This window comes from Pongo abelii, chromosome X (assembly GCF_028885655.2).
Source record: "Pongo abelii isolate AG06213 chromosome X, NHGRI_mPonAbe1-v2.0_pri, whole genome shotgun sequence".
NCBI classification, from domain to species: domain Eukaryota; kingdom Metazoa; phylum Chordata; class Mammalia; order Primates; family Hominidae; genus Pongo; species Pongo abelii.
The window spans coordinates 111,211,078-111,231,585 of record NC_072008.2 but is presented as its reverse complement, the minus strand read 5'-3'; the positions used below and the strand labels follow the sequence as shown (position 1 = coordinate 111,231,585).

Here is a 20,508-nt window from a genome sequence, read left to right as displayed (position 1 = left end):
GCTACGGAGAGAAGGATTATTTAAGAACTGATTTAATAAATATAGGGTATATAGAGGGCTGGCAGTAGAGAAAATAGTAGCAGTAGTATTAATAGTATAATTTAAGGAGTAAAAATAATAGTTTACATTTATTGCCAAGATTATGCGAAAATACTTTACGTGCACTACTTTTCATTTTCATAACAATTCTATGAAGAAGTATCATCATTTTTCCTGCTTTACAGATACAAATACTGAAGGACAGAGACGTTAGGTAACTTACCAAGGCTACACAGCAAATAATGTGGTGAAAAGAACATTTGAACTCAGGCAATCTGATTGGAGATGCGATGATTAGAGAAGGCACAGAGGCAGAAGTGGGAGTACTTCAAGTGTTGAGACTTTGATAAAATAAGTATGTGTGTATGAGTGGATGGGGAAATAGCAGCAAAAGACAGAGATGTATCTAAGGCAAACAGTGTCACATATACAGGAATCATGTAATAAGATTTTTTTATTGTGGCTTATTAAATGGTATCTTATAAAAATGGCATACTTCAATTTTTCAATGCTGTCTCAAGTCTGATTATATCTATATCTATACCTACATCCATATCCATATCTAGCTATAACTAACAAATATAAGCCAAAAGGTTTCAGTTTGCCTTTGGTTCTCCAAATTGGAAATAAGTAGATCAATCTTAATTTTGAAAGCATCACTTCCTGGGTATTATTTTTAAAATATCACATTAAGGCATTTTTATTAAAGGTAGAGGGTTGGTTTTGATAACTTTCCCCAATAATAAATTCAGTAACTTGAAAAAGAGATGTTTTAATCTTTGTCTAATATATAGAAAGGATATGCCATAAGGAAAATATAAAAACAAAACCTAGAAAAACAACTTTTCTAACATAAGTAATTTTTTTATTTTGTTCTTTTATAACATTCCTATTTAAATGCAGATTGTAATGTGCTACTAAGTACAAGGAAGGCTTTTGGGCTATTAAAATGCTAATTATAAGGCTAACTTTAAGTCAGAAATGATTGTAGAAAAGGCACATAAGTAGGAAAATTTACTTTAAGATCATTTAAGAAAGGCCGTGCTTAAGCTCTGACTTTGACGGGGAAAAATAAATTTCTAATTAGAAATAAATATAAAGAAAGTACAGTGCAATTATACTTGTTTATAGCAAGACTGTTGAGCATTACACTGAGGGACACAAATTTCATGTTCCTGTTGCAAAAACTAACAATCTCAAATAGACATATAGCTCTGGACAGCTTCACCTAGAACACAAATAATGCTACTCTCATATTTAAGAGAGTAGGTATAGCAGTAACAAATATTTGCACAGTCTGACTTCCTATTATATGATAACCATTCCTATTATATATAACCATCCTAATGCTGGTTTTGCTTTGCTTTCTCCAACACCTACTCCCCCACACTCCATTCCCATTGTGTTCACTACTGTGGATATACATATTATGCCTTAGAGAAGGGAACCCGAGTCACCAGCAAACAATTTAGAAAACTTCCTTTAAGAAGAAATTGGGATATGTCTTTGAAAATAGTTCTTTTTTTAAAGAAATGGAATATAGCTACTTATTGTGTTACTTATTCCCAAATGTTTAAAGACATAAGGCACTGGAAAAAAATCTATTAAAAATTGATACAAAGCAAAGACTTTAATTTCTTACCTTCTTCCTCCCCCTCATCTTTCTCCTCTTTTTATGACTATTACTATTATTACATCTGTACAGTAAATTATAGCTTATAATGTGTTTACATAAACATGATCTTATTTGATTATTCTACATTAATTTAATATTTACTGAGCATCTGTGCTTTGCCTGATACATAAAGCATACACTGAGCTTATCATTTTCAAAGAGAATTTTAGAAATAAAAACTTTATCATTACATGTTGCAAAAAGTGCCATTAACAAAAACAACAGTATGCTATGAATGAGGCAGCAAAGTGTACCTACGCTGGGATTCTAGAGAAGGTATACCTGAGTGACACTTGAGCTGAGAGGGAAGGATGAGAACTTTTCAATCAAATGAATAGTGAAATGAAGAGTTTCCTGGGTCTACTGAACCACACATGGAAAGGCCCTGTACAGAAACAAGCTTGGCCCATTAGAATGGAGTATAAGAGGCAAAAGATGAGGCTAAACAGGTACCAGAAGCCAGATGACGCAAGATCTTATTTTTTTTTTTTTTTTTTTTATATTTCAGCATTATCTTTTTTTTTTTTTTCTTTTTTTTTCTTCTTTTATTATTATTATTATTATTATCATTATTATACTTTAGGTTTTATGGTACATGTGCGCAATGTGCAGGTAAGTTACATATGTATACATGTGCCATGCTGGTGCGCTGCACCCACCAACTTGTCATCTAGCATTAGGTATATCTCCCAATGCTATCCCTCCCCCCTCCCCCCACCCCACAACAGTCCCCAAAGTGTGATGTTCCCCTTCCTGTGTCCATGTGTTCTCATTGTTCAATTCCCACCTACGAGTGAGAATATGCGAGATCTTATAAATTCAAGTTAAGGAATTTGAAGCATATTGCATGTACAGTGGGAAGACACTGAAGGCCTTTAATAAGAAAATGATAGTGTTGGCCTGGCGCAGTGGCTCATGCCTGTAATCCCAGCACTTTGGGAGGCTGAGGCAGGCAGATCACAAGGTCAGGAGTTTGAGACCAGCCGGGCCTATATGGTGAAACCCCGTCTCTACTAAAAATACAAACATTAGCTGGGCATGGTGGTGGGCACCTATAGTCCCGGCTACTCAGGAGGCTGAGGCAGAAGAATCGCTTGAATCCGGGAGGTGGCTGTTACAGTGAGCCGAGATCGTGCCACTGCACTCCAGCCTAGGTGACACAGCGAGACTCTGTCTCAAAAAAAAAAGAAAATGATAGTGTCTTATTTACCTTCTGTATCAGCACTGTATAACAGAAATACAATGTAAGCCATATAAGTAGTTTTAAGCTTTCCTGTAGGCAAATATTTAAAAAGTAACATGAAACAGGGAAAATAAATTTTAGTATTGTATTTTATTTAACCAAACATAGACCAAATATTATCACTTTGGCATGAAGTCAATATTAAAAATTATTAATGAGCTATTTTACATTTATCATACTAAGTCTTCAAAATCCAGTGTGTAATTTACATATACAGCACATCTCATTTCAGACCAGCCACATTTCATGTGCTCATTTAGCACATGTGGCTAATGGCTATTATACTGGACAATGCAGGCCTATAAAGTTTGTTGTGGCTGCTGAGTAGAGAATAAATTAGATAATAGTAAGTGGAAGTGAGTGTATTTGTTTCCTATGACTACTTAACAAATTACCACAAACATGACTTAAAATAACAAAAATGTATTCTTACAGTTCTATAGATTAGAATTCCAACATGAGTCCTGATGAGCTAAAAATGAAATTATAAGTAAGGTTGCATTCCTTCTGGAGGCTCTAGGAAAAAATCCATTCCTTTGCCTTTTCCAGCTTCTAGAAGCTACCCACATTCCATGGCTCATGGTCCCATGGCTCCATCTTCAAAGCCAGTAGAGCTGGACTGACTCCCTCTCCTGCTGTCATCTCTCTGATTCTGTCATTTCTGCCTTCTTCTTCTTATAAGGACCTTTCTGATTACACTGGGCCCACCTGGATAGTATAGGATAATCACCCTATCTCAAGGTCAGCTAATTAATAGCCTTACTCCTCCCATTTCCATATAACACAACATATTGATATGTTCCAGTGATTATAATGTGAATATTTTTGAGGGGGACATTATTCTGTTTACCACAGGGGGAAAAAAAACCATATCATCGACATTAGCACAATGTTTTAAAATAATCAATTTGATATTTTATAAAAACAATATGTTCTTATGACAGAAATTCATAAAATATAGAAAAGCACAAAAAATAAATTACATATACTATAATGCAGAATCTTACCACACTGAAACATTCATTATTAACATTTATTAAACATCATTTCAGCCATCTATGCAGAGATATAGATAGAAAATTGGAAAGAAAAATAATTTTAAAAAATAGGGTAACATTCCATATTCTATTTTGAATAAACGCATTACTTTCAGTAATTTTCCTTGAATTTAACAAAAATCAAAGTCAATTAGAAGAAATTGCTAAACTCCAAATATATTTTTCTTCATCAGAATAATTTTTATTTTTTATTGACATATCGTAGTTGTACATACTTATGGAGTACAAATCAATGTTTAGATGCATAAATGTTGTATAATAATCAAATCATAGTCTTAGCATATTCATCACATCATGTGTTTATAATTCTTTGCAGTGAGAACATTCAAAAGCTCTCTTCTAGCTCTTTTGTAATACACTATACCTTACTGATAAGCATTGTCACCCTACTGTGCAATAGTACACCAGAACTTCTTCCTTCTAATTGTATCTTAGCATGCATTGACCAACTTCACCACATCCTTCCTTCTTTCTCCCATCTCTGCCTCAGTCACTGTTTCCCTTATTACCATTGTTCTACTCTACTCTTCCATGATATCAACTTTTTTTTTTTAGATTCCACATATGAGTGAGATGGTATGGTATGTGTCTTTCTGAGTCTGGCTGACTTCACTTAACATAGTGTCCCCCAGGTCCAAACAAGTTGCTGTAAATGACAGGATTTCATTCTTTTTTATGGCTGAATAGTATTCCATTGTGTATATATATACTACATTTTTCTTATCACTCATCTGTGTCGGACATGTGGGTTGATTCTATATCTTGGCTATTGTAAATAGTGCTACAATAAATATTGGAGTCAGATACTTCTTCTTTTTTGATGTAGGCTTTATTACTATGAACTTCCCTCTTAGAACTGCTTTTGTTGTGTCCCACAGGTTTTTGTATGATGTGTTTTCTATTGTCATTTGTCCCAATGAATTTTTAAGTTTTCTTTTTAATTTCTTCATTGACTCAGTGGTTACTTAGGACTGTGTTGTTTAATTCCCATGTATTTGTAAGATTGCCAAAGTTTTTCTTGTTATTGATTTCCAGTTTTATAGCATTTTGATAAGAAAAGATACTTGATGTGCTCTTTTTCTTCCTAAATTTGTCAATATTTGTTTTGTGGCCTAACACATGATCTATCCTGAAGAATGTTCCATGTCCAATTGGGAGGAATGTGTATTCTGCAGTTGTTTATTGGAATGTTCTGTAAATGTCTGTTAGATACATTTGGTCTATGGTATAGTTTAAGTTCAACGTTTCTTTGTTGACTTTCTTTCCATCGTTGAAAGTGGGGTGTTGAAGTCCCCTACTATTATTGTTTTGCAGTCTATCTTTCCCTTTAGATTTAATAATATTTTCTTTACATATTTGGGTGCTCTGGTGCTGGGTGCATATATATTTACAATTGTTATATCATCTTGTTGAATTGATCCCTTTATCATTATACAATAATCTTTTGGTCTCTTTTTACTGTTTTTGACTTATAGTCTATTTTATCTGATATGAGTAGGCTATTCCTGCTTACTTTTGGTTTCCATTTGCATGGAATATTATTTTCCATTCTTTCACTTGCAGTCTGTTTGTCTTTAATAGTGAGGTGAGCCTATTGTAGGCAGCACATAGTTGGGTTTTGTGGTTTTCTTTAATGCATTCATCCACTCTATATCTTTCACTAAGGAATTTAATCTATTTACATTCAAGGTTATTATTGACAGGTACAAACATACTTCTGCCAGTTTATTGTTTTCTGGTTGTTTTATAGATCATTTGCTCCTTTCTTCCTCTCTTGTTGTTTACCTTTATGGTTTGGTGGTTTTCTGTGGTGTTAAGTTTTGTTTTCTTTCTCTTTATTATTTCTGCATCTGCTGTGATTTCTTTGTTTGTGGTTATCATGGAACTAACATAATGAATCTTATAATTATAATAGACTATTTTAAGCTGATAACAACTTAACTTTGGTTGCATAAAAATGCTCTAGATTTTTCTCTCCTCCCACATAATTTGTATTTTATTGCCTTAATTTATAACTTTATCTTTGTTTCTACCTTAGCCACTAATTGTAGCTGTTGATGCTTCTGACACTTATAACTTTAAACTTTCATACTAGAGGACTGAAATATTTACGTAGCAACATTACAGCACTGGGGTATTCTGAGTGTGATTATAGAATTATCTATACTGATGGGTTTTATACTTTCACATGTTTTCACAATGGTAGATGTCATCCTTTCACTTCCAGATGTATGAATCCCTTAAGCATTTCTTGCAAAGCCAGTATTGTGGTGGTTAATTTTCTCAGTGTTTCCTTCTATCGGGGAGGTTTTATTCCTACTTCGTTTCTGAAGGATAACTTACTTTGCTGGAAATAGTATTCTTGGTTGATTTATTTTTTCTTTAAGTACTTTGAGTATATCTTCCAATTCTCTCCTGGCCTATAAATACCAAGCCTATCCCAGCAGGGGAAACAGTGTGAAGAAATTTCATTTCCTCACTCTATATCCTCTTCTCAATCAACATTAATTAGGCTTCCTTTACCACCACTCAATAGTCTCCACTTTGCCAAGTCTGATAGCCATTTCTCAGTTCTCATCCTCATTATCTTCTCAGTAACATTTGGCATAACATACTAATCCCTCCCACTTTAAATGCTCTCTTTCTCTTGGTGTTGCCTCCTCCTATAGTCTCTCTTTATTTTTTTCCTACCTCACCAACCAATACTTCTATTTGCTAACTTCTCCTCCTCTGCTTCATGACTTTATATAAGATATAGATACTGATGACTCCCACATATGGATCTACTGCCTTGACTTCTACCCAGAAACTCAGGCTTCTCTATGTAACTTTCTACCTAACATCTTTATATGGATGGCTAATTAATATATCAAACTTAATAAGACTAAATAGAGTTGTTGATGTTTACTTCTTTGTACCCTACACTTGATTTTCCCTCAAGTCTTCTACTATCTTAATTAATGGCACCTCCATTTATCCAGGTGCTCAAACCAAACCTCTAGGGGTTTTTCCAATTTCTCTTTCCTTTACTGTTCATATTCACCTCATTAACAGGTGCTGTTGACTCTAATCTTAAGCATACCCCAAATCTATATTATTTCCTTAAAATATATTTTCCAACCCCCCCCCACACTCTATCTATCTATCTATCTATCTATCTATCTATCTATCTATCTATAAATCAAAGCCAATTTGGTCCCTGCCTACCTTTCTGACCTCATTTCCTACCATTCTCTACTTCTCCCACTAAGCTTCAGCCTCACTAATCTTTCAATTTCTTAAACATGCTGAGTTCATTTTTGCTTTGGGCCTTCACATAATACGAGCCTGGAGTTTTTTTCCCACTCATCTTCATGTGGTTGGCTCCTTCATGGCATTCAGATCTCTGCTTTCCCTTACTACCTGGTCCATTCCATCTCATCAATTTCTACCACATCACATATGTTGTTCATCTGGGTGGCACTTACCACTAGCTGATAATCTTTTTATGTTTTGTTTTCTTCTTCACTTTCTGTCTCCCAAAAGAGTATAATCTTTGTAAAAGCAGAGATGTTATCTGTCACTTTTGTATCACCTGCTTCTAAGACAATGCCTAGAACATAGTAGTGTCTGCAACAAATAATTGTTAGATGTATATAATTTTTTTAAAGAACACCTAATCTATAGCATTTTTCATGGCAATGGTAATTTATCCTGAATTTTACATGTGCTTTCAACAACTTCAATATATAGAAGTTATTTTGACTGGTTTGGAGGCATAGGTTTGGAAAAATTGATTTGACTGGTTTGGAGGCATAGGTACTCAAAAATTAAAGCTATGAAAAAATTTAATAAAGGTAAGCATGAATGTTTTGTTTGAAATATTAAGCTATATGCTTGTAGACATACCTAAGCATTTCTAAAGAGAGAGATTTGGGAAATAAACCTCCTATCAGCCATAAGAAAAATTTTGCTATTGTGAATAGTGCCGCAATAAACATACGTGTACATGTGTCTTTATAGTAGCATGATTTATAGTCCTTTCGGTATATATCCAGTAATGGGATGGCTGGGTCAAATGGTATTTCTAGTTCTAGATCCCATGTTCTCACTCATAGGTGGGAATTGAACAATGAGAACACGTGGACACAGGAAGGGGAACATCACACTCTGGGGACTGTTGTGGGGTGGGGGGAGGGGGGAGGGATAGCATTAGGAGATATACCTAATGCTAAATGACGAGTTAATGGGTGCAGCACACCAGCATGGCACATGTATACATATGTGACTAACCTGCACATTGTGCACATGTACCCTAAAACTTAAAGTATAATAATAATAAAATAAAAAAATAAAAAAATAAAAAAAGAGAAATTTTGATATTGGCTATAACTTACAATGATCTATTGTAACACTGCATTTTACAGATAATGGCATTAAAGCTCAGAGACAAAAAAATAGTTTTCCCAAAATCATACAGCAAGTAAGTGGTAGAGGTATATCTAAAACCTGGGTTTCGCTTTTTTTTTTTCAACACTTTATATCGTTTATTAATGCAGTATACATTAGATCTAAAATCTGCAGTTTCTAAGCTCACCATGTTTAGATCTTTCAGATCCTTCTGCAGTTTTAGGTTATTTCTACAGAGTTACCTTTAAGTGAATGAATAACACATTCTGTAATTCCTGAAAATATAGTACAGAGTGAAATGATTTAAATATAATTTAGGCACATATTGATTATGAAAATAGATTATCTCTCAATACAATACTTCTCTGTCTTGGTAAAAATAATAAAGCAAAGAAAATAATTCATTTCTGAAGTTGCTTTCCTTCACTTGTAAAGGTCTGATCTCCTCCCACTGTGCATATGTACCCTCTACTGTTAAGGAAAGTTTGCATATGTAGATATAGAAGAATACGCTATGTAAATACTAAAGATATGTCATCCTCCCAAAGGAGACACAGGTGGTTTTCAATGATTCCTTGCCTCATGTTGATGAGTCTGTAGAATTTAGAACCCATTTGGACACAGCTAATATCCCTGCTCTTGGGGTAGAAAATAAGGACACCAGGTCATTGGTAGGGAGGTACAGGCCCTTCCTCTGCTGCTGCAGAGAGATAATGATTCAAGAAAATTGGGCTAAAATTTGTTTTAAAAAAAACACAATAAATATAAGTAAAAGAATCACAGGTGCTGACTGATTGGTATTACACCTTGGACCAGCCAAATGCTTTTATTTTTACTTTACATCTATTTTTTGGTGGCTGTAATCAAATGTGTGTTTAAAATTCCTCATTCCCCACTGTAGGGTTCTAGCTACAATTATATTACATTGCCTTTTAGCAGGCAACTCTACCATATTCACTCATATAAGCTTTGATTGCAGTAGCTCTGGATTTAGTATCTATTTCTAAGCTGGCCCTATGTAAACTATTTGGTATTTGAATTAAATGAATATTAATGATGCACCTTGGTTTTTTGGTTTTGAAGTATCTTCCTATGCTTGTGATGACTGTATGAGAAAACTAGGCTAATAGTGTAAATAGATAGAATTGCTTGGTCTGGTGTTGAGTGGAACTTGCCTAGAATGAAATTCTGAGAAATTCTCATTTATAAGTGTTGTAGTGATAGGTAAGTCATTCCTCCATCCGGAGTTCCACTGTATCTTTGGAATGACAGTGATGTACAACGATGTCTTTCTTTCCACTCTGTCTCAATCAGTAAGAACTGGATATTACTTTAATTTAGCTACTGTTTTGTCCTAAAAAGTAAACATTATAAAAATGAACCTGAAAAGAGTCTTACGGAGTCTAATCTCACCATATTCATATGGTATGACAGGTATTTAAAGAGGGGAGGCATCACTAAAGCTATTTATAAACCTGAACAACCTTTTCCAAGTTTTCATAACGTTTTAACAACTTAAATATCCATACCGTACCTAGGTATTCAATAAATATAATTGCATATGTTGTGCTTTCCATAAATTAAAATCCTCAAATGCATCTCAAACCAAGATGGTATTTCCACATCATGCCTATTTAAAAGCAAATATAATAGATACTATTCCTGGTCATAAAACCAGGTAAACCCCTCTACCCCGTTCAAAAGGCAGCAATATCTAGTTTCCCTACATCTATTAAATGAGTGCTTTTCTGTTAAAAATCAGACTATGGAAAAAAGTCAGTTTTTTCCCTTATGCACCACTCAGAACAAGCATAATCCTCTAAATGTTTTTTTTTTTTTTTAATTTCCTTACAGTGTTATTTCTTCTAGACAACTGAGTGAGTGGAGAAAGAAAAGTGATAAGGAAAATATTTTCATCTTCTACATCTTCCTCCAGCCCCTAAAATTCTCATCTGACACTTTGTGACATGTGTAGTGGTGTCAGCATCTCTTCAAATATAGCTCCCTTCACGTTGGACCGTCTCAGGTTGGCTTCTTGAAGATCACACCCAGATAGATCACAATTCTCTAAATCAGTTCCTGCCAGAGTTGCTCCTCTGAGGTTACAGTTCTCCAACTTTGCATTTTTTAAGTTAGCCACTCTCAGGTTAATTCCTGTCATCTGACTTCCTTCCATATCCACACCTTTCAGATTAGCACCTTCTAAATTGGCTTTAAGACCAGAAGGATCCTCAAAATTACACAGTTTCAGGGATGCTCCTTCTGCATTAGAACAGAGCATCTTGACTCCCTGGAGATTTGCACAGTCAAGCACTGATCCAGAGAGATCAGCTTGTTCAAGATTTGCACAGCAAAGATTTGCATGTGCAAGATTACAGCGGCTTAAATTGGCCATTTTGAAGTTAATGTATCGAAGGTCCAAACGAGAAAGATCAGCACCACTGAAGTTCAAACCCTGGCATCGCAGTTCTGACTTGGTTGGAGTTGCTAGCAAAAATCGGACAAATTCCTTTCGGGATATTGGTGAATGATCCTCTGGTGGTTGAAAATTCTTTATTGCCACTTCTAGGTGTTCAATCAATGAGTCAATACCAAAAAATCTTGCTTCTTCTAACACACCCAATAAATTAATGCCATCATTTACAATGAGCTGTCTATGACACAAGTAGTTCCAAATGGGTTCAAAGTACTCAGGACTTCGGTAAATTAAGAAAGCTCCTCTATGATATTGCTTATTTCCCCAGACACCTTTGTCCTTAAACATGTGGGCCAGCATACTGTCAGGTTCTTTATTCACTAAAGTGCTCCTTAGAATTCAGGGAAAAAAATTGATTTCTCCATTTGTCTTTATAAACAAACACATTCAAATCAAGAGTATACTTGATCCCAGCTGCTCTCTCAAAAAGATGCATGCTACAACCTGGTAGGAGTAACGCATATAGTTGTAAAGTACCGCCCTCCAACGTTTAATGTCGGCCAGTCTGTGTGGAATCCTAACAATCCCTCAGGAGGCTTAGAATCTGTCTGAGGATCAATAAATGGCTCTCCTTCACAAACAAACAAAACATCATCATCCCTGATCAAAGCAATATCATCTATCAGTCCACCTTTCCCATTATACACACTGGTGGCTTCTATGCCGAGTTTACTGCTGGCCACAGAAAGCAAATCAGATAAAATTCCATATACAGCAACCACCTGGCTTACAGCAGGCCTTTGATAAATATTTCTTGAATGTTGAGTGTTGAAGTAGGACACACCTTTTTTGTGTGACAATCAGTCATATTCATTTAAGTCTCCTATACTTTCCATTCTTGGGGCTGCCGTTCAGGAACAGGGTCACCCACCTCATCGCGCTGCCCCCGCTGGGTCCTGAGTGAGCCGCCACCCTCCCACCTGGTCCTCCTCCCACCTTTTTCTCCTCCTGCCCTTCCCCTCCCTCTACCCACTCGGATTTGCCTCCCTTCGCCACCTTCCTGCCCTTGGCTAAAACCTGGGTTTCACTCTTAACTTTCATTCCATGTTCCAAACAAATGCTACACTATGTTATAAAAGGCTCCAAATATATTATATTTTCTGAAGCTTATTAAATTTTCATACAATTATAGGATGTTAATGCAAGATTTTTAATTTTAGTGGTCTCAAGTATTTCTTTCTCTAGAGGAACCAAAATTTATATCACTGTTAATCTTATGTTACTAAATCAAATCAAAGTTAAACCTAAAGGTATATAAAGGAAGAATGTTTGAGTATTTACATCAAGTTCTGTACAGACATATGAAAATGCATATAAATTTCATTATCTAACTTATTTTATTATTCTGAACCAAAATGATTTTCACAAGCTTTGAAACTCCAAAAATCAAACTAAACATGTCTACAAAATCAAACCTTAAATATAATACATTGTAAAGACACTTACATGAACCATACATCACTTATCAAAAACAAATCTATCTCTATATATATATGTTTATAACCATATGTGAGAATAAACACTACTGTCTTAGAATGTTTCAAAACATACAAAAAAATCTGCTTGTATAGGAAATATATAAACTTGGTCATAGAATTTTTATTGGTTAGGGTAGCATATAACCTAGGTGTCTATGTAGTAGCAAATAAAATCTTGTGAAAGTATGGCGAAATATATTAATATGCATTTATTTCATTCTGTAAATGAGAAGAATCTTTTGTTGAATTTTAGATCGAATGTATACTAAGAGCCTTGCTTTAGCTTCTTCTCAAGCTATGAATAAAAATACCTTTTCAGATGTCAAATCATCAATTCTGGAAACTGTAGAGTCCTGTAGGATCCTTTCCTATATATTTGTTGAACCATTTGAATATAAATATGCAAAATATAGAATTGTAAGTTCAGGAGATCCTGCCATCCCTACCAACCACTACATCTGCTCTCCTTTTTGAGAATTAATGTGCCTCATCCCTCCTGTCCTTGAACAGAATAGGAAAAAAAGGGGAGGGAGAACAGAAAATTTCAAGGAAGAATAAAGCATCATCCTTTAATGAAAATAAATTACATATTAGAAATCATCTGTAATAAAAGCAACAAATACTAACAGTGTAATCCATGGTGGTGTGATGAGGTAACCTAGGGGCTGGGAAAAGAGGTGAGAACATATCATGGCACTACTCTAGTCTAGTTGATCTGTAAGGCTTAACATGGGAAATGAGAATGTGCTTAACATCAACTAGGCAAAGTCATCTAAATCAGTTTCATGCTCTGACAGACAAGGATGAAACTGACAGTCTGCTCTCTTTTCTAGTACTTTGTCACTAGGTGGGCTTACATCTCTGTGGTTGGAGGAACAATGAGGCCAGATGAAAAATTCCCTGCTCTATTTATCTTCTAAACACAATGTCTAAGACTAGTTGAGGGACAGGACACAGGATCAATCAATTAATAAGACAATGATGAACATCAACTTTATAACTAGCACTTTGGAAGGGAGAAGCACCAGGCTGTATACCATCTATAAGAAGTTTGCCTTCTAAAACACTGTGCAAACATCAGAGTAGGCAGCAATACATTTTTGTTTCCTAAAGAAAAACTGGTTGGTAAATTATTACGTTAACAAAAGAGGGAAGAAAGAGAATGAGAGCAGTAGGAGTTCAAAATTTAATGGCCGTTTGGAGGTGTGGAGGCTTGGATAAATTGGTTAGGGGAAAATGTGGGGAAAGTCTCAAATTTCACAGGCTGAGAAAGGTAGTATCCCAAACCTTATCACATGTGAGCCTTCCAGGAGTTTGAACCTGAACCACTCTACAGGGATCTGAAGGTCACATAGCATGACTCTCAAATATTCAAGACATGAACATTAAACCAAAATGACAAAAATATGATTAATGTGACATCCACCTCATGTGAGTTACCTAATGTTTTTGTTTTTATTTTGGTTCTTTATACAGATTCTGTCTGTTTCCATGAGCTTTTCTATAAATCATGAGCATCTGCAACCAAATTGCACCAGTAAATCTCATAAAACAGCTTCCCTGAGACTAGATTCAAGATGTTAACACAACAAGAAGAGTTTCCTCATTTTATACAATGGCTGGGTGGGTCTTTTATACTTTAGAAAAAAAAATAGTATTTCAAAATATCATTTACTTGGTAGAGAAGCACCAGGGAAATGGCATTGTTGAATTTCTTTAATAAACTGTGCATTTATAGTCATTCTTAGAAAGCATTTGGAAACAAAAATGTATCTTCCACCTGTTTCACCAAATCACTGATTATTAAAAAAAAATGATGCTATTCTGTTTGCCTAGTTCAACAGGTACTTTGAAATACAGAGCCAATTGGAAGAACTTAGAACCCTCTAATTTTTACATGACTATGTGAAGTTGGTTGCTACAACAAATCATGGGAAGGAAAGAAAACTCATATAAATCATGCAGTTCTATATGAACCACACAATGGTTCCATTCTCTCCACTATGTTGCAGCACACTTTAATTGGTGAAGTCTCTCCTTTGACATTTTTAGGATTTTCAAGATTTGCAAAGCTTAGAGTAGAACAGGTAATAAGAGAAAGATAAATAAAATAAGCTAGAAATATGAACAGCTTGAGCCTCTGTTATGAGTTCATAAATGCCTTAAATTAGGAAGAATTACAGTGGGATTTAGAGCTATTGGGATATATTTGCATCTTGAGCTAGTCTTTTAACCACTAAGTAGAACAATTTACTGACTCATTCTTTTGTAGGAAACAAAGGCATACTGTTACCTACTGTAATCTGTTAGCAAAAAATATTTTTAACGCACCCTAATGTGAGCACATAGAGTATGAGACATATGTTCAGAACTGGAATCTGTACAAGATTTTAATTTTAATCAAAGCCAAAGCAGCCCATGACTTGGGTCACCGTTTGTCCTTCAGGAACAAAGACAGTGTGTATATTCTCAGTGGTTTTGTTTCATCCTATTTTCATCATATAAGAATACAATTACTACAATGGAGACATAAAAGATATGAACAAAAAGATATCTAAAATAAATCAGTTTAGTAAAAAGCTATAATAATACATTCCTACAGTGTCCCTCCCCTCGACCTTTTAAAAATGTATATGTGCTTTGAAAACAGGCTAGGAAAGTATGTTTTCTTGTCATCCTTATCTTGCTGAGTGTTGCCAGTATTCAAAGTTGAGATGTATGTTTACAGAAGCTCTGGCTTGTAATCATTAATATTATGAAATTGAGCCTTTCATAGCAGGGTGGTATAATTTTTGAAAGATCCTTATGATTGAGTGATAATGTCTTGCAACTCTGTATTGCTTCAGATGAAACAACTGAAGATTTTAAAAAAGGAGTCAAAATTAATGTTAGGTTATTTTTAAATTTTATTTTCATTTTTGAAAGCTGTATTGACTACTTCTCTATGAAACCTTTAGGAAACATCCCCTGATGTAACATGTCCCATGAACAAAACATAGTAATAGTTTAATTTTAGGAGCATTTTTCTTCAAATGGCAGATTAGGAAAATGACAATTTTTTTCAAGCACCTAAACTTTGCTAGTTACCTTCAGGATACTTTAAAATGTATGCTAATTAATAGAATAAGTAGTTTTCTGTGTCTCCTTTAACAGGACAAAGATTTTAGTAAGGTTTTGATTAACTCAAAGAGTTAACTAAATTATTAAGAATTTATATTAATGTTTTAATGTTAATTACTTTATATTAACAGTTACCCTAAGATTTCATAAGAATTAGGGTAAATAATCAGAATTTCATATACTTGGCCAAAGTCTTTCTTTTAAAAAAGCTAATAATCAATCACTGATTGATGATCTCTATCTCTAGATACCTTCATAACTTCTTAATGGCTTCATAAAGAAAGTCACCAACCTAAGGGAGTCCTAGCTCTGGACTGCCTCCCAACTGGAAGAAATTTTACCTAGCCTTACTGAAAAGTATAGATGAATTGTTATCCCTATAAAACTCTGCTTTTCACAGAGCATTACCTGTACAGTGCCTAAAGGTTCAATATCAAAGACTATAATACTCACAGAGGAAATTATTTTTGTTACATTACTTTAATGCTGAGGACATTCCACAATATCCAGACTTTGTATCCATAAACTTACGGTGAGGCTACATTTCCTGTGAAAATGAAATACATCATTTGTACTCTGCTTAAGGATCCTGAGTGTCAACGAATCTCATATAACCTTTTGGCAATAGAAATGTGATTTTTAATAGCTTTGGACACCATATTTTTAGCTCTGTGATGATTGCTACAGTTTGAATGTTCAGCCCCTCCAAAACTCATACTGGAATGTAATTACAATTTTAACAATATGAAAGTGTGGGACCTTCAAGATGTGATTAGGCCATGAAGGTTTCACCCTCATGAGTGAGATTAATGCCATTATAAAGGAATGAGTTTGTCCTCTTTTTATCTCTTTGATCTTCTGCCTTCTGCCATGTGAATATTAATTGTTCCTCCCCTCTGGAGGACACAGTGCTGAAGGCACCATTTTGGAATCAGAATTACCAAACCTAGTGGTACCTCTGTATCAGATTTCCAGCCTCCAGAATTGTGAGCCAATACATTTCTGTTCATTATAAATTGCCCAGTCTCAGATATTCTGTTATAGCAGCACAAAACAGAGTAAGATAATAGTCAAGACCATATTGTATTCAGTTTTTAATTCCCAGTCCTTACTTACACAGTAGCTGCTTCATAATCTACATTCAGTATATTTTTATTGAATGAGTAAAATGCAGATTGATAAGTGCAGTGAAAAGACAAGTTAACTTAGTGAAGTAATTGCTATGATGTAGCCAATAAAACCAGGTAATATAACTGCATTTTTTATTTTTCAAATGGCTGCGCTTGTGTCATCACCAAGAGCATTAGGATCAAAGTATTTCCCTTAATATATTCTAAGATTTGGTTTATATCAAGTTTCATGGCTCAGTGTATCTTGGGAATCCAGTGTGAATCAAGTACTGGGCTATGGATATTTAAGAGGGATTCAGAAAACAAATATTACACAGTCTCTTGAGTGAAAAGCCATGTATGAAATCATCATAAAAGTATAAGGTAGGATGATATAAGAGCCCGCACAATAAGTATATAAACAGTATAAATTTGTGCTATACAATATGAAAGGTTATTCTGTCTAGACTGAACTAATAAAGGAGTCATCTTGAAGGACATAAGACTTGAACTATACCTGAACAAAAAACAAGATTTGAATCAGTGGAAAAGGGTGGTGACTATAATACAAGTAGAGGATAGTATGATTAGAAGTACAAAGACTAAGATTTGTGGTTTTGAAAAAGAACAGAAAGACCAACAATGTTGTAGGATATGTTTTCTGTCGCTTTTAGAATAAAGACAAAAGCTCATTAACATGGTTTGTAAGGTAATACATGATTTAGCACCTGCTAACTTCTCCAGCTTCATCTCTCCCTTCTGCTGCCTCTGATTCTACTGCACAGGAGACTGTTCTCACTTCCTAGAATATTTTCTTTTGATTTCTACTTAACTAATGCTAATTGTCTTTCAGATCCCAGATTAAGTATCACTTCCTCCTAGATTAGGAAAACTTCCCACCCTGCCCCATTATTAGCCTTTACAGCACTGTGTACCTCTCATTCAAGACACCACAGCTGTAATTTTATACTTATTTGTGTGATAATATGTCTGCCTCCTCCACTGAACTATTAGTTTTATAAAAGTAGGGATAATTTCTATTTTTTTACCATTATAATCTATAGTGCTTGGAACATAATAGGTGCTCATAAATAAATGAAGTTGAAAAATTAAAATAGCATCAGATTAATGAAGGCCTTAAAAGTAGACTGGCAAATTTGGCTATATTGGAGCATCATACATTCATTCATCCAACAAATATATATTGAATATTCTATTATATGCCAGACTTTGTGTCAGGTACAGGAGATACAAAAATGGAAGATAGTTTCTGCCTGTGGTTCAATATGGGGGAAACAGACAAACATAATAGGCAATTACAATATAGGGTGATCAGTTCTATGATAGAGAAAAGCATATGTTTGGAGTATTAAGGAAGCGACCTCTAAGAAGGATAGGGATGGTAAGGGGAGAGACTGCTTGAGAGGTATAGGTAATGTTTACATTGATTTTGACCTATACGCTGCTTATAAGGACAAGTACAAAAAGTAACCAGTCAAGTGGCATTAGTAAATAGTAACAGTGTCTTTTAAAGTTTATATTTTTTTTTGAAAAAGCAGAGGAATAAAAAAATGGGTCAGTGAGTTGGAACCCAAAACATTGGTGGTGCCAATTAGAGAGCAGACAATTAGAGAGGATGATATGCACCAGCTTCCTATTCTTGTGGCCCTTTCAAGGGGATTTCTGAAGATTATAAAATTCACCTCATTGCTTTTCTGAATTTTTGTTCAATATGCATGTGAACTATAATGAGCATCTGTTCCACAGATATAACCTTGTCTCCAGACTTAGACAAGAACCCATTTTCTAAATATAGGGTCGACAGGGATAGTCTGAAGGAGGTTGTAGAGGACAAAATGTTTCTGTAAACTTTCAAGTCAACAAGTATGGACTAAGTTTCCACTAGTTTCTCTGCACTGTGTTGGGCACTGTAGAGAAAACAGGAGAAGATCAGAAGAACAGTCTTGCCCTAGAGGAAGATTAACACGCTCCTTATAACAGCTGGCATTCTAATTTAACTTTCAGTTGCTGTAGAAAGGCACTGAAAAGGAAATAGCCTTTTTTTCTTATGTTTAAAATGCACTTCTTCCACAGATAACTATTAGAATGTTTTAAAGCATGTATGGAAAGGTTTAAAACTAAACATCTGAATCTTCCTAAAGCATGTTGGTTCATTTCCCAGGCCTTTCCTAAAATTAGCCATAGAGCCTTACTTTGAAATAAATATAGCAAATTATTACTTTGAAAATTGGGCTCTTGGACATCTCTGCTTCTACTTCAAATGGTCATTCCTAATTACACACACACACACACACACAAATCAAATATATCTTTAGATCAGATTTTTCTCTTAGGACAAAAATACTTATCCTGCTTCAACCTGTGTATAATATACCCTCTTTTATTGTGAAGCTGCTTATATCATTCAGCAAATGATAGGTCAACAAAGTCAAAACAAAGAAAAATCTATTGAAACACGCAAGCTACTCTGTTGCATTTGGAATCATCATCAAAAAACTCTAATGACCTTTCCAGTCCAAGAAGCTATGCATCAAGGGTTACTTTCTACTGGAAGAACGGAGCAGGTACAAAAATGGAAAGTTTCTGAGGTTGTAGGGTTAAGAAGGGGCCTGCCAAAAATAAAACTAAAAAAATAAGAGGTTGTATATCAAGTGTCTGCAGCATGCTGGAAAACAACCCTCAAATCCAATCCAATTCTACTTAGTGTGGCTCCATGGGAAGGCAAACAGGAAGGGACGGTATAATTAATGATTCAGCATTACTCTGAGTATAAAAGGTCTAGTCACATCTCAACCTCTCCTGTCTCAGAAAAAGAAACTTTAGGCATTTTTGAGATCTCCTGGAGCAATTGAATACAGTGACAAGAGAAGAGAGCTAAGGATGGAAAATTGGGGGAAAAAAAGAGTAAGTGGGGGAGAGAAGAAACATCAAAGTAAATCAAGAAATGATCTTAATTCATTCAGCAAAAAAAATTTTGAGCCCTAAACTAGGGACTGAAAAAGACTGTGTCTATTCATTTGAGGGGTTCTCAATTTACTTGGGAGAGGCCAATGCATTAAAAGACAATAAAAATACAATATTTAAAGCTAATACCTCCTACTCTGCTGTGGATCTTATCTCCTCATTTATTCTTTGAGATCTTATTCCATCAAGTTCTCTGTTTCTCTATGTATCTTCAAATTTTTCTTCCCAATTCACTTTTTCTTTCAGATTGTAAACATACACAATTCTCTTGGTCAATAAAAGAAAATCCCATTGATGTTTTGTCTCAATCTAGCTGTCACTCCCTCTTTCTTTCCTTCCTTTCATAAACTAGTAATAGCTAAAAATTCCATTTATTTATTCCAATTTACTCCTTAATGTACTGCCACCTTCTGCTCTCAAAACTTCCTTGAAGTTGTAATTGCTAAAGACAGTGATCCCCTAACTCAGAGACCCCAACCTTTTTGGCACAAAGAACTGGTTTCATGGAAGCCAATTTTTCTATGGACTGGGGAGGTGGCAGGTTTCAGAATGACTCGTGTATTACATTTATTATGTACTTTATTTCTATTATTATTACATTATAATATGTAATGAAATAATTATACAACCCACCATAATGTAGAATCAGTGGAATCCCTGAGCTTATTTTCCTGCAAGTAGATGGTCCCATCTGGGCGTGATGGGAGACAGTGACAGATTATCAGGCATTAGATTCTCATAAGGAGCGTGCAACCTAGATCCCTCACATGTACAGTTCACAACAGGGTTCGTGCTGCTATGAAAATCTAATGCTGCTGCTGATCTGACAGGAGGCAGAGTTCAGGCAGTAACATGAGTGATGGGGAGCAGCTGTAAATACAGATGAAGCTTTGCTGACTCACCTGTCACTCACCTCCTGTTGTGTGGCCTGGTTCT

At 35.0% G+C, this 20,508-nt stretch overlaps 2 protein-coding genes across 4 annotated transcripts in view; both read right to left on the bottom strand.

Moving 5' to 3' along the window:
• IL1RAPL2 (interleukin 1 receptor accessory protein like 2) overlaps positions 1-20,508 on the bottom strand; it is a 1,231,199-nt gene that overhangs the window by 351,180 nt on the left and 859,511 nt on the right. The gene's annotated exons all lie outside the window — the stretch shown is intronic.
• On the bottom strand, positions 10,231-11,674 carry LOC100444722 (BTB/POZ domain-containing protein KCTD9-like; the record flags this gene model as incomplete). The annotated part of the gene is made up of 2 exons (XM_024240862.3): positions 10,231-11,211; positions 11,325-11,674. Coding segments are annotated over 2 exons (1,209 nt in total), but the record flags the coding sequence as incomplete, so codon positions are not given.